The sequence below is a fragment of the Chiloscyllium punctatum genome, chromosome 5 (genome assembly GCF_047496795.1).
Source record: "Chiloscyllium punctatum isolate Juve2018m chromosome 5, sChiPun1.3, whole genome shotgun sequence".
NCBI lineage: Eukaryota > Metazoa > Chordata > Chondrichthyes > Orectolobiformes > Hemiscylliidae > Chiloscyllium > Chiloscyllium punctatum.
This window is the reverse complement of record NC_092743.1, coordinates 40,379,163-40,396,218: the sequence shown is the minus strand read 5'-3', so window position 1 is coordinate 40,396,218 and position 17,056 is coordinate 40,379,163. Positions and strand designations below refer to the sequence as shown.

Here is a 17,056-nt window from a genome sequence, read left to right as displayed (position 1 = left end):
GTACCTGCTTACTATCTGCCTCTAACTCCATAACAATATTATACACTTATTAAAATTACGTTAGCTTAATTTCAAAAGCACACAGTTGCTGTCTTCTTCTGTGTCTTCACTCTGGATCTTTCTGGGTTGTTGTCTTTCTTTTTATTGTGAGTATGTTTCATATGAAAAGGTACCTTTTGATAGAGAGTGTTTCCCAATTTCTTGGGGAGCAAGATGTTGTATTGGCAGTTAGCTCTCTCTCTCTCTCTATGGCAGTTGCTCTCCCCAATTTTCAAAATGTCTATATTCTTATACCCCCAACATCGGGTTGTCTCATTGGTTCAATGTTGGCAAAAGAATAAATTCAAACTCAATTGGGTTTTAGTATCCAGGGACATAATTTAAACTGGTTAAATTCAAATTGTTGTCAGAACAGCAACCAAAACTCAGCTATCTATTTCACAGTGAAATGTTATATATTTTCAATTTTCCAGTACACTCTGGGATTGCCATCTAGTCATATACACAGGTGCTTGTAATTGCTCAGTCAGTTCAGACCAGCATTCGCTGTCTCTTAAAGGTATAGTACACGCCTTCAACTTTATAACACTCCTTCACCACCCTGTCCAGCTGCGACTCCATTTTCAAGGAGCTATGAACCTGCACTTTAAGGTCTCTTTGTTCAGCAACACTCCCGAGGACCTTACCGTTAAGTGTATAAGTCCTGACCTGATTTGTCCCTCCAAAATGCAGTACCTCACACTTATCTAAATTAAACTCCATCTCCAGCCCTTGCCCCATTGACTTTAAGATCCCGTTTTACTTTGAGGTAACCTTCCTCAATGTCCACCTCCAATTGGAAGGTAGCTAACATAACGCTACTATTTGAAAAGGTCGAGAGGAAATAGAATTATAGATTGGTTAACCTGACATCATTAGTAATGAAAATGCTAGAATCCACCATAAAAAATTTACTATCAGGGCATTTGGGTGACAGAATTGACAGAGTCACCATGGATTTTTGAAAAAGAAATCATGCTTGACAAATCTACAGGAAATCTTTGAGGATATAACTAATGGAGTTGACAAGGGGGATCTAGCAGATGTGGTTTGCTTGGATTTTCAGAAGACTTTTGATAAGATCCCATAAAGGGGAGTGTATAAATTGAAGTGCATGATATTTTGGAATAGTATATGACATGGATAGAGAACCGGCTGGGACAGGAAACAGCGTAGGAATAAATGGGTCATTTTCCCCAAGTGGCAGCTAGTGGGGTACCAGGGACAAGTGCTCGGACTCCCAGCTATTCACAATAGTTACCTCATAGAAACCTAAAGTTCTAACAGAATTTGACAGAGTAAACACAGGAAGGATGTTCCTGATAAGTAGGGAGTACAAATCAGGAGTCATAGTCCAAGGATATAGAGGAGGCTATTTAGGATTGAGATGAGAAATTTGCTATCCAGAGTGTAGTGAGCCTGTGGAATTCTCTGCCACAGAAAATAGTTGAGGGCAAAACTTACTTAAATATTTTAAAGATATATCATAGAACCCCTGCAATGTGAAAGCAGGCCATTTGGCCCAACAAGTCCACACTGACCCTCCAAACAGCACCACATCCAGACCACTTCCCTACCCTTTCTCTGTAACCCTGCATTCCCAAGGCTAACACACCTAACCTACACATGTCTGAACACTATGGGCAATTTAGCATGGTGAATTCGCGTAGCCTGCACATCTTTGGACTGTGGGACAAAACCAGAGCACCAGGCAGAAACCCACACAGACACAGGGAAAACGTACAAACTCCACACAGACAGTTGCCCGAGGGTGGAATTGAAGCTGGCCCATGGTGCAGTGAGGCTGAGATGTTGTTAGGTGCCGTTCTTAGGACTAAAATGATCACATGGTATTGGGGCACAAAGCCGGTACAGGGTACTGAGTTGATGATCAGCCATGATTATCTTGTATGGAAGCCCCGGCTTAAAGGGCTGAATAGCTTACTCCCTTTCCTATTTTTGATGTTTATATTGAAATGTATTAAACAAAATTAATTTGTGATCCTAGACACAGCTTGTAGGAAACGTTGCACACTTTCTGCAATTATAAACTGCATCTTGCATTACTATTGGGGGTTTGTTCATCAGTTTGTGTCTAAAATTTTCCCCAAGAGATCTAGTCTTCACAGCTGTTTGGAACTCATTTGGAGAGCTTTGGTAGGTTATATGTATCCCAACTTGGAGTGAGGGTGCTCATCTTGGAGATGTTTTACCTAGGGACTAATAGCCAAGCGCTGGAAAGTGGGACTAGTGTGTATTTAGAATAGTATTTTTGTCAGTGCAGACTTGGTGGCCCCAAGGGCTTCTTCTGTGCTGTATGATTCTATGGCTGAGCTCCAATTACTGAATGGCGCAATTGACAAAAGCAATAAAGCTGGTGTTTAAATTTAAACAATAAAGAAGTGGGAATCCAAAATGATGAAAAAAAACAGATTTCAGTTGAATTAACTAAAATGAGAGTTGTGCAAATACAGAATAAAATGTAAATAAAGTGAGTAAAGGTGAGTATTGAAGGGTGTTGAATGAAGTGATGGAAGTATGGGGTTAAAAAGGTAGGCTATCAGGCTGACTGCATGGACCAATGACTGCCTCCTCTATCGAAGTTTGGAATATTTGTAATGCATTAATTTTCACTTTTCATTAGGTCCCTTAGGTTTAGTCATTTTAAGAAGTTTAATTTGTACTTTAATTCTGCAATATAAATATAAGAATTATTATTCATTATTTTCATACACTAATTTGAGACTGCTTGTGCTGTGTTGATCCAGGATTAATTCAGCAGTTCTCTGAAAACGTTTACAATGCATTCCTGGTGTCGAATCCTTCAGATTGCACAAGTTCCTACTCCTTGTGTAACCAGTGCAGTGGGGAGGAAGAATTGATTAAAGGTGTGCTATTGGCTGGCCTGTACCCTAACTTCATCCAGGTGAGAAAGAGAAGCCCCAAGTTCAGGCATGACATGGCTTGATCGGAGTATAGTAATTACTTATGTTTGTGTAATATCATTTAATGTAAAAAAAGTCACAAATTTTTATTAGGAAAGTCAAGAAAGAGGAGCGATATAGAGAGTAGTGGCTGTGTAGAGGGAAGAGAGTAGAGTTTCTGGTGTCCTCAGGAGAGCTTTCCTGATTAGCATGTTTCTGAACCATTAAGGAAGGAAGCATTGGCAGAATTGGGGCATGGGTTTGTTTAGTACAAGTCAGAACCAGGTTAACTGTAGAACATTTGCAGAGGGAGATAAAAAAAAGTTCATGAGAAGCTGGGTGAGAGTGTGAGAAGAAGCTTGCAGCTAATAAACAGAGTCTAATAGCCATCTTCACACGTACAAGTGTGAAATGTGGACTGGTGCTCAATAGGAACCAAAAAGGGATTAATGCATGGAGGTAGAAAACTAAAATATTAAGTTTGTAAGAGAGAACATAGAACAGTATGGCACAGGAACAAGCCCTGCCCTTCGGCCCACCATTTGGCACCTGTCTTTACCAAGGAACATCTAAACATTAGAATTAGAAGCAGGCTGAGGACATTCAGCCTCTTCACCATTCGATAAGATTGTGGCTGATCTGATTGTGGCCTCAACTCCATATTCCACCTCCTCAGATTTCTTCTCGCTCCCTTCTTAGTCAAGAATCTGTCTGCCTCTGCCTTAAAAGTATTCAGTGACTCATCAGTACTGCTCTTTGGAAGAGACAATACCAAAGACACTTAACTGAGTGGGGAAGAAAAGAAATCCTCCTCGTTGTAAAAAGTAACTGCCAAGTTATAGCTAAAGAGGAGAGAGTTGAGATATAGAATGGACTGAAAATTGACAGAGGAGCTATTAGAAAGGTTGTCTGTATTTAAAGTTCAGTCACTAGCATCAGACCAGATACATCCAAAGATATTGAGAGAAATTGAAAGGAATTAGCTGAAGTTGTAAATTTTTCTTAGGTGCTGGCAGTGTGGACTGGAATATTGCAGATGTAATACTTTTGTTCAGAAAGACTTTAAGATTAACACAGCAACTAGAGACTAGTCAATTTCACTTCAGTGATGGGAAAGCATTTAGAAATGATAATTGGATAAAATTAACATTCACATACTTAAATGTGGATTCGTTAAGAAGAGCACATATAGATTTATTGAATAGAAGTGGTGTTAAATTGATTTTTTTGTTGAGAAAGGGTTATTGTTCTACACATGGACTTCCAAAAGATGTATGATAAAGTTCCATGCAACAGGCTTGTCAGCAAAAATAAAGGCCTTGGAATAAAACAACTAATGGCATCATGGATATGATTGAGTGACAGGTAATAGTAAAAATAAACAATTTTCTTTGGCTTGAATTAAGGTATACAGATAGGTTAGGACAGTGGGCCAAACATGGCAAATGGAATTTAACGTGCATAAGTGCATGGTCATGCATTTGGGTTGAAAAAAATGGAAAGGCGATCTATTATCTTAATGAAGAGAGAGTGTTGGTGCTCCGATGCAGAGGGATGTAGGTGTACTGGTTCATGAGTCACAGAAAGCTAGCATACAGGTACAGCAGATAATAAAGAGAGCGAATGGAATGTTGGTTTTTATAGGTAAAGGAATAGAATGTAAAGGTATTGTTGCAACTGTACAAGGCATTGGTGAGACTGTACCTGGAGTATTGTGCATAGTTCTGGTCGCTTATTTGAGGAAAGATGTAATGGCATTGGAGGCAATTCAGAGGAGGTTCACTAGCTTGATCCCAGTGATGAGGGGTTTGTTGTATGAAGGGACATTGTTGAACAGTTTAGGCCTGTACTCTCTGGAATTTAGAAGAATGAGGGAGGTCAAATTGAGGTATTCAAGATGATAAAAGGTATGGATAAAATTGATGTAGAGTGGATGCTTCCTCTAGGATGGGAGGTCGCAGTCTTAAGTTAAAGGGTAGCAAATTTAAAACAGAGCCAAGGAGAAACTGCTTCTGCCAAAGGGTTGTGAATCCGTCAAATTTGCTAGCCCTAAGTGCAGTGGCTGCTGGGACAGTGAGTAAATGTAAGGAGGAGTTAGACAGACTTCTAATTAGTAAAAGGTTGAAGGGTTCTGGAAAGAACGCAGGAAAATGGCATTGAGCATATCAGCCATAATCAAATAGCGGAGCAGACTTGATGGGCCAAATGGCTTAATTCTGTTCCTTTATCTGATGAATGTAGGAAGAGTGAGGTTCCTCAGGATTAAGTTAAAAATCACACAACACCAGGTTATAGTCCAACAGGTTTAATTGGAAGCACTAGCTTTTGGAGCGACGCTCCTTCGTCAGGTGATAGTGTAGGGCTCAATCCTCAGGATGGCTGACTTGATACATTTTTATGATCTGGACTTGGGTGTACAGGACATAATTTTAAAATTTGCAGAAGACTCAAAACCTGGAAATATTGTGAACTTGGAGGAGCATAGTAAAAATTTCAAGAGAACTGAGAATGGTTGTGGAAAATTGGTGGACATATGACAGATAAAACTTAATGCAGAGAAATGCGCAATAGTACAGTTTGAGAGGAAGAAGGCATATTGTACAGCATGAAAATTGGCAAGTCATGTTGCCGCTGTATAAAGCTTTAGTTTAGACTGTACTTGGAATGTTATGTATACTTCTAGTCACCACACTGCCATAAGGATGTGGAGGATACAGGAAATGTTTACCAGGATGTTACCTGGTTTGAAGACTGTTAGCTATGAGGAGAGATTGAACAAACTAGGTTTATTTTCATTTGAGCGTCGGAGGATGAGGGGCCGACCTGTTAGAATTTTGCCAAATGATGAGAAGCATGGATAAAATGGATCGTTAGAATATTTCTCCCTAGGGTAGGAATGTCAATCGTTAGGGGCACAGATTTAGGATAAGAGGAGTTCGGTAAAGATGTGAGAAGCAGGTTTATATTCAGAGGGTGATAAGCGTCTGCAATGTGTTGTCAGAGGAGGTGGTGGAGGCGGATACAATTGCAACATTTAAGAGGCATTTTGGCAGAGAATAGAGGGATACAAACCATGTAGAGGCTAAAGGTTTTTAGTTTAGAAGGACATCATGTGTCGGCTCAGTCTTGGTGGGGCGAATGGCCTGTTCTTGTGCTGTTCTATGTTCTTTGGTACAGCAGTGGAGGGACAATATAAAGGAAGGTCAAGTAATCAGTCGATGATAGAAAAGATGCTGGGTTTTAAACTGTGTTGAAGATTGTGAATGATTTGATTCACTGTGATGCTGAGGAGTAGGATGATTCCTTTTGTGGGCATACCTAGAGCTAGAGGTCACCATTTAAAAATAAGTGGTGATCCGTTTAAACAGAGGTAAACTTTTTTCACTGCAGGACACAAGTCTTTGGGGCTGTCTTCCTTAAAATATGATGGAAGCAGGGTCTTTGAATATTTTTAAAGCAGAGGTGCATAGATTGTTGCTAAGCAAGGGGTGAAAAGATTATTAGTGATCTTAGTACATGGGTGCACGTGCTCAACTTCTGTTAGCGAATGCCAACATGTATATATGTATAAATGAATGAATCATTCACAAGGGAGTAGAATGTGTAGGTGGAATTGAAAATGGCAATGCCTTTTATCTTCCTAACATTGAGCTGAAAAAGCAGAAAACTGATGACGATTGTGTGGATTAACAAAAGAAACAGTGAAAAATGATACAAGGAAGATAAGTTGCATAAACTTGACTTATTTACTTGTGTATGGGAGATTGAAGGATAATCAAATTGAGGTATTTTAGATGCTAAAGGTATTTGATGAGATAGATGGAGGTAAGCTGTTTCCTTTTGTGAAAGAAGGAAGAATACGCAGACGCAACTTTGAAATTAGAGCAACATTATTTGAGAATGAAATGAGGCATCTTTTTAACACACAGAGAAAATCTGGAAGTCTCCCCAAAGACAGTGTGTTACTAATGTTACTAATTGATTGAGGTCTAATAGGATCATGGAACAGGTTTAAAGAGCTGACTGGTTTGCACCTGTTCCTACATTTTGAACTGGACTGACTAACCTATTTAACAAGCTTTTTTTTGTTCTCCTTTTTGTTTGTAGCTGAGACATGGAAAAGTTACCAAAGAGGGAAAATTTAAACCCAACAGCCTGGTCTACCGTACTAAAGGTGGGCAGGTATTGCTGCACAGGTCTACAGTGAACAGGCAAGCCTTGATGTGTGTGTGTGCATACATGCGCGAAAAGAGGTGTTAGAGGATATATTTCATGTTAGAAGATCGTTAGTGCTGCTACTTAAATGCAAAGCTTTAGGAAGCATGGATGTTGCGTCATTTAGGGCAAATTATTGCAAAACTAATTGTTTCTCATTCAACAAAATATTTGATAATAAATATGCTGAGCAGTGGGTCCTTTCTCTGTTTTCTACTATTCCTTGGACTGGTATGGGAAGGGGAAAATGGGTGAATGCAATTATTACAACTAAAAGAAATAACTCTCATTTTATTGATAAGGCCCCTGAGTCAGAAAATCAAATGAGATGTGTACAGTTGAGTAAAAGTTACGTTATTAAACTTGGAGATCCAGAGAATGGGAGTTCATATCCCACCATACCAATTTGAGAATTTGAATTCAATTTAAAAGTCTGGAAATGAAAAGCTAGAATGAGGAAGAGTGGTCATTAAGCTGTCAAATTAATTCACTAATATACTTAAGAAAATTAAGAAATCTTATTCTTTTACATTCTGACCTTTTAGTGATTCGAGTCCCCGGCCTCACGTCAAAGGCCTCTGAAATCGTCTCACAAGCTACTCAGTGGTAAAAACTGGTGGTAAAAGTATCCCTACTTGCTACAGGGAAGGGAAGTACTGTCAGCTTTGCTAGAGGTGCTGACATCCTCTAAATTGCTGTTATTCTGGAGTTACTAAACTAAATCTCCACAATCTGCTCGGAATGTCACTAAAGATTGAATATTGCTGAAATCAGACTCCTGTTTCTGAAGTTTTTTGTCTTGCATGTATCAGATCAAACTTAATACCAAATTTCAAACAATCCTAATACCCTGTACTGTAAAGGAAAAGGATGCTGATTTTTGGTAAATTGATTTTGATTGGGAAGGTGTTGCTATGGGAAAAAAAACAATAGACAAAACTGACTCTCCAAGCTACCAGGTAATTCAAATAAAATGCAAGCTTTGAACATATTGCTTCTGTTTGCTGAGGACATGTCCCTATACAAGGTTCAATTTGCTTCTAGCATGGATACATCAATTATGTTATGAACTTGACTGATCACTTTAAAGCATACATTGGTATAGCTATTGATGCATTCAGGATTGTTCAGCAAATGCTGCTCAATTGCAAATTCATGTTTCTCAGTAAATGGTTTGGAATTTGCAACCATGGGCTGGTTGAGAGTGGTCTGTACTCTACATAATACAAAAAACCAAAGCAATATGTCCTTGGATTCAATTAGCCAGTTGTGGAAATGTATAGCCTTTGTACGCTGCATTCAGTGCTGGCACCAAGATTCATACACAACATTGTGTAATTCTGTGGTAGGTAGAAGACCTTTTTGGACTGACTTAGCATCCTCCACTCCTATCTACAGCAAGCTTACTTCACTGGTCAATGTGGAATTCATTCAGCTCCACACATTATAATACAGATTTGAGTACTTCTGTCAGGAGAGCTCTGGACATTTGCTGAGCTTGCAAGCGTAACACAGGAATAGCTTAAATCTATTCTGTGGGAAAGTGGTTATCCTGATCAAATCATTGTGTTCTGAGTTTTGCATAAACTTGCAGATAGACTAAATACTGCCACATTTGGACCTGAAGTTCCCAGTCAATCTTAAATTTACCTGGAAAGGCACAACATGTGGAAGTTAAACAGGCTGTTTCCTATTGCTGCTGAGCTGTGGCTACAGAAATAGTATTTCCATGACAAGATGTTGCCACAATTTCATAAAGACGTTCAGCCCAGCAGATAATTGAGCGACATTGTGTATGAAATGTATTGCTAGAACATTCCCAGGTATATAGGTGGATGCCCCAGTGAATTGCTGATTGAGTCAAACAGTGTTACCTTTGGTTGTTTGTAATATGTCGAGTACAGACTGTATTAAACCGGCCAGTGCATTCAATATTTGAAACAAAATGATTCCCCAGTTGTTGAACAACCCTTAGTGCTGCACTAAGAAACAATAATCGGTTGAGCTTGGAATGTGGTTCATTTATAGTTACTATAAACTGCATAACCTCAGATACAGCATTATATTTTTTGCAAACAAATGAAAATGTTCAGGCTCTGCACTTTTTTTGTTAATTATCTGGTCGTTACATGTCTCCTGTTGTTTTCTCCATGGCAGTGTTTTGGAGAATCAGAGTCAGCTTGTCAACCAACCAGCAGCCTTTTCTCCTGGAGTATAATTTGTTGTGATCGCTTGAACTTTGGCATTCCTGTTCTTGCCCTAATGACTGCAAGGTGCACAGCTTCAACAGCTTGTATCTCTGTTCAGCAATATTCAGCTTTGAATATACTGATTCAGACCAGAGCATGGAGTTCTCTCTTGCCCCTTCATCCCATGTCATTGTCAGGAACCATTGTAAGCAGTGCTTCCCCTACTGTGTTGATACAATTTTTGTAATTCATTGCCAGGAATGAGGAATATTTTAAAAGTCGTTGGCTGACCTATTTCACGGCTGTGAAATCCAATGGGAACGTTTTTGTTCGTGACTCCTCCATGGTCCATCCATTGACTCTGTTAATGCTTCCAGATTGTGACATTGACATCAAAGGTAAGTGTTGTGGCAGTGGTGGGGAGGGGAGGGGTGCTGCTTTATACTTTCAATGAAATAGCACATGATTCAGCAACAGACTGTGAAGAGATCCCAACAAATTTTACCAATGGATGATTAAGTGAAAACCCACTATAGCTTTTAAAACACAAAACTTTCATGCGGTCTGGAATCTTTGTTATAAGCTATTCCTGCAAAGCAAACATGCTGTCAGACTCCATGAAGGCAAAGAGAAGGAAATATTTGTGCCAGAAGTCTCTGCCAAAGTTGCTGATTTCTGCCATGTTGACTGATTTGAGCTTTGGACAGAGGGAATCTGTCGTTGGCCTGTGTGTCCCTAAACTAGAGGAGAATAGCATAATTTAGTCTATCATTGCCATCAAGCCAAGAGATCAATCTTGATTCAATGAGGAAAGTGGGAGAGCATACCAGAAATCGCAGTGGCTATACCTAAAGATGAGATAACAACCTGGTGAAATTATAATGCAAGGCTGTAAATGCGTGCTAAACTGTGGAAGCAACATACAAGAAAACAAAACAATCCCATGATAAATAGATCAGATTAAAGGTCTGCAGTCCTACCACATCCAGTTGTAAATGATGATGCACAATTAAACAACTAACCCAAGGAAGGGAACATTTTCAGTGGTGGGAGCATAGCACATAACTGCAAAAGACATTTGCATACCCGCAGCCTACAGTGCTGAGTGAATGATCCAACTTGTTCTTTTCATGATGTCCACAAAGGTATAGATATCACTTTTTAGACAATTCAGTTCAGTCCATTTAATATCAAGAAACAGCTGAAAGCACTGGATACAATGATGCTATATGCCTTGACAGTACGCTGGCAGTAATATTGAAAACTTTTGTTTCAGAACTAGTCCTGAGCTAAGCTGTTCTGTTATAGCTACAAAACTGGCATTGATCCCCAATTTGGAAAATTGTCCACAAAAAGCAAGGCAAATTCTAACAAACTCAATCAGTTACACTTGATTATCATCAAAGTAGTGGAAAATACAGTCAGGTGGAACGTACACAACAAGACCCTTCTCAGTGTTCAGTTTAGATTCTTCCTAGGGCCATTCTATTCCAGTTTATGTTATAATCTGAGCTCTGGACCTCTTGCTGAGATATTTGTATCATCGATAGTCACAGGTGAGGTGCCGGAAGACTGGAGGTTGGCAAACGTGGTGCCACTGTTTCAGAAAGGTGGTAAGGACAAGCCAGGGAACTATAGACCGGTGAGCCTGATCTCGGTGGTGGGCAAGTTGTTGGAGGGAATCCTGAGGGACAGATGTACGTGTATTTGGAAAGGCAAGGACTGATTAGGGATAGTCAACATGGCTTTGTGCATGGGAAATCGTATCTCACAAACTTGATTGAGTTTTTTGAAGAAGTAACAAAGAGAATTGATGAGGGCAGAGCGGTAGATGTGGTCTATATGGAGTTCAGTAAGGTGTTCGACAAGGTTCCCCATGGGAGACTGATTAACAAGGTTAGATCTCATGGAACACAGGGAGAACTAGCCATTTGGAGCTAGCCTTTGAGCCAGTTCTGTATCCAAAAGGCTAGTTCTCCCTGTATTCCGTGAGATCTAACCTTGCTCATCAGTCTCCCATGGGGAACCTTGTCGAATGCCTTACTTAAGTTCATATAGATCACCTATACCGCTCTGCCCTCATCAATCCTCTTTGTTACTTCTCCAAAAATCTCAATTAAGTTTGTGAGACATGATTTCCCACGCACAAAGCCATGTTGACTATCCCTAATCAGTCCTTGCCTTTCCAGATACATGTACATCCTGTCCCTCAGGATTCCCACCAACAACTTGCCCACCACTGACATCACGCTCACTGGTCTATAGTTCCCTGGCTCATCCTTACCACCCTTCTTAAACAGTGGCACCACGTTAGCCAACCTCCAGTCTTCTGGCATCTCACCTGTGACTATCTCTGATACAAATCTCTCAGTAAGAGGTCCAGCAATCATATCCCTAGCCTCCCACAGAGTTCTAGGTTAACCTGATCAGGATCTGGGGATTTATGTACTTTGATGCGTTTGAAGACATCCAGCATTCCTCCTCTGTAATATGGACACTTTTCAAGATGTCACCATCTATTTCCCTACATTCTATATCTTCCATATCCTTTTCCATAGTAAATACTGATGCAAAATACTCGTTTAAAATCTCCCCCATTTTCTGCGGCTCCACACAAAGGCTGCCTTGCTGATCTTTGTGGGGCCCTATTCTCTTCCTAGTTACTCTTTTGTCCTTAATGTATTTGTAAAAACCCTTTGGATTCTCCTTAACTCTATCTGCCAAAGCTATCTCATGTCCCCTTTTTACCCTCCTGATTTCCCTACTGTCTTTACACTCTTGTACGGATTCACTCGATCTATCCTGTCTATATCTGACATACGCTTCCTTCTTTTTCGTAACCAAACCCTTAATTTCTTTAGTCGTCCAGCATTCCCTACACCTACCAGCCTTCCCTTTCACCCTAACAGAAATACTTTCTCTGGACTCTTGTTATCTCATTTCTGAAGGCTTTCCATTTTCCCGCTGTCCCTTTACCTGATAGTACCCCACAAGACAGTGGACGATATTCTCAGTGGGACTTTGACTCCACAAGAATAATGCAGTGATCATTCTTTATCAGTACTGTCATGGGCAGATGCATCTGCAGCCAACACATTAGTTAGGATGAAGTGAAGTATATTTTTCCCTTTTGCTGGTTTTCTCACCACATGCCGCAGTCCAGTAGCCATTTCCTTTAGGACTCGACCAGCTTGATCATTAGTGCTGCTACTGTTGAGCCACTCTTGGCAGTGGACTTCGAAATCCCCTACCCAGAGTACATTTTGCACCTTTGCTAACCTCCGCGTTTCCTCCAAATATTGATCAGCAAGAGGTTTTCTTGCCCATGTCTGACCTGAAACAATAAGCATTGGGAGTCAATGTTGAGGACTCCAGGACAAATCCCTCCAGACTATATGCCATTGTGCTGCTGGGTCTGTGCTGGTGTTGTTTGGGCCATTGCCTGTAAGGTATGATTCAGTGAGTGTGGGTTGTCATTGGATTAAAATCCTGGAACCATTTTCCTAACAGCAGTGAGAATGGATCTGCCTAGATGGACCGAAGTGACTGGAAAAGGTGATTCACCATCACCACCTTGTTGAGGGAACACTTACTCCTTCTGAATAAAAAAAATCTCAGGCTCTGTTTGAAGACTGCAGTTTGTTGAATACAAGTTATTTACAACAAGGAGCCCTTCACAATGAAAAATCAACTCATGAATGGACTCTAAGATGGAGTAGTGGAGATAAAAATTTTCAGACTTCTAAGAACCAATTGGAAGCTGCAGTGTAAGATTTACAGATCATTCTGGATACAAGTGTGGAATGACCTCCCTAATGTGCAAGCGTTTTGAGGATAAAATATTGTTAGGTGTGGATTAACTGATGAGGGAACTGATGAATTTACCTCAATCATACTGTAGCAAATGTGTTTCAGGCTTCATTCCTTCAGTTTGAGAGATTCACATCAAAGAAAAACAAACTACTGCAGGCTGGAGGATAAATTGGTTAAATAATTTACAACTTTATAAAAGGGCCTCAGGTTTTGCAGCCTTCATGTTTCATTTCTGTTTCAGATGATGGTGACTCTGTGCTGCTAACTCTGGCTGACTCTAACCTCCTGCAACTCGAGCTGGACTCTAAGACTGCCTATTTACTGTGCAGCTTCCGCAAAGCTGTACACAAGATGATAAAGAACTGCCTGCGATATGAACTCCCAGAAATATCTTCTGATCTTCGGAAAGAAAATGGGGAAGTGCTGTCATTGCTTGTGGAGCTCTTGAACTGTTGGCCGGCAGAGTGAAAGGTTCACGAGGAGGAGAGGGGAGGTGTTCAATGTTTATATTGTATTCTGTATCAGAATTGCTTAACCCAATGTACAAAAAAAAAGTGTATCTGCTTTATTTAATGCAACGAGAGGCTAAAACTGCTCAACATTCTGCAAAATTACGTGAAACTGGTGGGCAGACAGGTCTATCATCTCAGATAATTTATAACTGTTTATAATGGATTGTGCGTAAAACTAATCAGAATAATTTTATTAAGCAAGAGCTTAACTAAAGGGATGAAAGTGTTTCTGCATGGAAAGTGTTGCCTGATTTCCATGATTGAAAAATTTATTTAAATAAAAGTTTGTCAATATGTTTTTGTATTTTTTAAATAATTGTTTTGTCAGTTTACATTGGTCGAACTTGGCCTCCGATTCAGAGCTTCAAGGGTTTAAGCCACACTCCAGGATTTCAGCACAATTGAAATTTGGGCTAATCTTCCTCCCTTAGCACCATCAACAATTGCTAATTCATCCCATTGCTTTTTGTGCAGACCACTATGGTTAGTTTGTAAGCCCAGAGAGTGGCAGCCAAATTAAGTGACTGTATTTTGAGATAATTGGCTATAGAACCCAGAGGTCATGAAATTGTGCTCTAATTATTTCATTTACTTTAGTGCATGTAATCAAAGTTCCTTTGAATCTTTGCATCTTTGACCTCATTGATAATAGGTGGTCTTGGGCAAACAGCAGTAGAAATATATTTTAACACTTTAGTCAGGACATTACCAATACTGGCTCCGAACCGTTAAACTTGCAGTCCTAAGACTTGTCTTTAAATCTCTCCACAATCTCACACCCAGCTTTGCATTTACACTTCTTTCTTCCCTACCCTTACAGCTCTCTCTTCGCAATGTTTTTAAGTTCTTGATAAGGGCCGTACACAAACCTTCATTGCTTTTTTAAAAAAAACTCCTCTCAAAAGCAATCTTTTGAGACTGAAAGGTTCCTACTCGACATTAAGCATCAAGCTTGAACATAGGTGGTTTGGATCGTATCCTTATTTCATTCTTTATTTTTTAGCACAACAGCTAATAAATGTGCTTAGATTCCAGCCTGAGCTAATCCACGACTATTAAGAGGTAAGGATAGAAATTTTGGTCATGACTAATCAATTAAAAACAAAGTATTGAATAAATTCTCAGGCTTGGGGAAGTTCTATTGAAATGTTCTAATTAAATGGCCCTTTTTAAGATGGGAAGGAGGGTAATGTGTTGTTTGGCTTTGTGTAGGATTTTGTCTTGATGGCTAATACCCTTTTATGCTATTAAGAAAGTGGCAAATCCAGGAGTGTACTCTGGTTCATAACTCAACAAACAGGAAAAGCTTCAACCATACACCAACAGGATGGAAACCAATGACTTGCAGAGTTCTGCAGGGGTCAGTGTTTGGACCTCAATTATTCACGTTATATATTAACAATCTGGATGAAGGAACTGAGGCTACTGTTGCTAGGTTTGCAGATGACACTAAGATAGTGAAGGAGCAGGTAGTGTTGAGAAAGCTGGGTGGTTGCTAAAGGACTTGGACACAATAGTTAAGTTGGCAAAGAAATGGCAGACTGAATACAATGTGGGAAATGGACTTTGATAGAAAATACTTTATGTCTCTACTCTTCCTAAGTGGGGAAACACTTTGGAAATCTTTGGGAAAAATTTGGGAGACCTAGTTCAGGATTCTCTTATGGTTAATACTAGGTGGTTAGGAAGCTGAAATGAATGTATTAGCATACAAGAGCAGAGATGTACTGCTGAGGTTGTATAAGGCTCTGGTCAGACCACATTTAGAATGTTGAGTAGTTTTAGGCAGCACACCAAAGGATGGATGTGTTGGTAAAGTTTACAAGAATGATCTTGGGGATGAAGGGCTTGTCATGAGAAGCAGTTAAGGACTCTTCCTTCCTAACTCCATTGAGTACAGACAGATGGGGATGTCGGGGGGAAATTCTAATTAAAATTTACAGAAAACCAAGATGTAGAGATGTTTCCACTAATATGGTGTTTTGGCTTTCATTAACAGGGGGATTGAGTTTAAGAGCCATGAGATCTTGTTGCAGCTCTATAAAACTTTGGTTAGACTGCACTTGGAGTACTGTGTCCAGTTCTGGTCGCCCTATTTTAGGAAAGATGTGGATGCTTTGGAGAGAGTTCAGAGGAGGTTTACCAGGATGCTGCCTGGACTGGAGGGCTTATCTTACGAAGAGAGGTTGACTGAGCCCGGAATTTTCTCATTGGTAAAAAGAAGGAAGAGAGGGGACCTAATTGAGGTGTACAAGATAATGAGAGGCATAGATAGAGTTGATAGCCAGAGACTTTTCCCCAGGGCAGAAATTGTTAACACGAGGGGTCATAGTTTTAAGCTGTTTGGCGGAAAGTATAGAGGGGATGTCAGAGGCAGGTTCTTTATGCAGAGAGTTGTGAGAGCGTGGAATGCGTTGTCAGCAGTAGTTGTGGAAGCGAGGTCATTGGGGATATTTCAGAGACTGCTGGACATGCATTTGGTCACAGAAATTTGAGGTTTCGTACATTAGGTTTACCTTACATGAGGATCAATGGTCAGTACAACATCGTGGGCTGAAGGGCCTGCTCTGTGCTGTTCTATGTTCTAATAGGAGAGATCAGGACCTGAGGGCTTAGCAGCAGAATGAAGGTTAAAGATCACAACACCAAACTCGGCAAGAGGGCAGCGATTCTGTAGAGCTGCTGTGGACAGCTCTGTCTAACAGCCAAGGCATACTGGTGTTTTTTTGCCATCCTTGGCCAACTTATGTGGAGGAATTATATTTTAAAGAACATATTTGTTGATAATTTGGAGTGCGAAGGATGCCAAAAGGAAAAGGAGCGAGGAAACAGCAGCAGGGAGGGCACTCCTCTGCAGCAACGGCCTTTCCCAAACCCCCGGGGGGTCCTGACAGACACAGGAATTGGCAGCAGCGATGGCAAGACTTACCTTGAAGGTTGAGGCTGCGATTGAGGAGATCTGTGCCCATGTCCAACCCATCGTGTCCATGCTGCAGAAGCATGAACTGGAGCTTTGGGGCCTCAGGGTGCAGCTGGAGAAGGTGAACCACAGCCTTGGAAGCACTGATCAAGTCCTTATCTGGTCAGATCCAGGTACTGGAGCGAGAGATGCAGTCCTTATGAGACCAGGTCAACGACCTCTAAAATTGAGGTTGGAGGACGAATCTTCAGATTGCTGGGCTCCCGGAGGGTAAGGAAGGTGGGCAGCCAGGCAGTTTCTTTGAAAGTTAGCTGCTGCAGTTCCTGGGCCTTCAAATCAAGTCCATCTGGCTGCAAATTGAAAGGGCCTATCGGATTGCAGTACACAGGTCTGGGCTAGTACAGCGCCCCTGCCCAATCTTCATGCACTTCTACACATACAATA

At 40.6% G+C, this 17,056-nt stretch overlaps 1 protein-coding gene across 1 annotated transcript in view; it reads left to right on the top strand.

Annotated features, from left to right (window-relative positions):
- The window catches only part of dhx30 (DEAH (Asp-Glu-Ala-His) box helicase 30), an 89,685-nt gene extending 75,711 nt beyond the window's left edge, over positions 1–13,974 (top strand). The window contains exons 16-19 of the mRNA XM_072570118.1: positions 2,808–2,965; positions 7,071–7,174; positions 9,626–9,765; positions 13,422–13,974. Of these exons, the coding sequence (XP_072426219.1) occupies positions 2,808–2,965; positions 7,071–7,174; positions 9,626–9,765; positions 13,422–13,648 (629 nt within the window). The 3' untranslated portion in view covers positions 13,649–13,974. The remainder of the gene's footprint in view (positions 1–2,807; positions 2,966–7,070; positions 7,175–9,625; positions 9,766–13,421) is intronic.
- Positions 13,975–17,056: the final 3,082 nt, after the last annotated feature.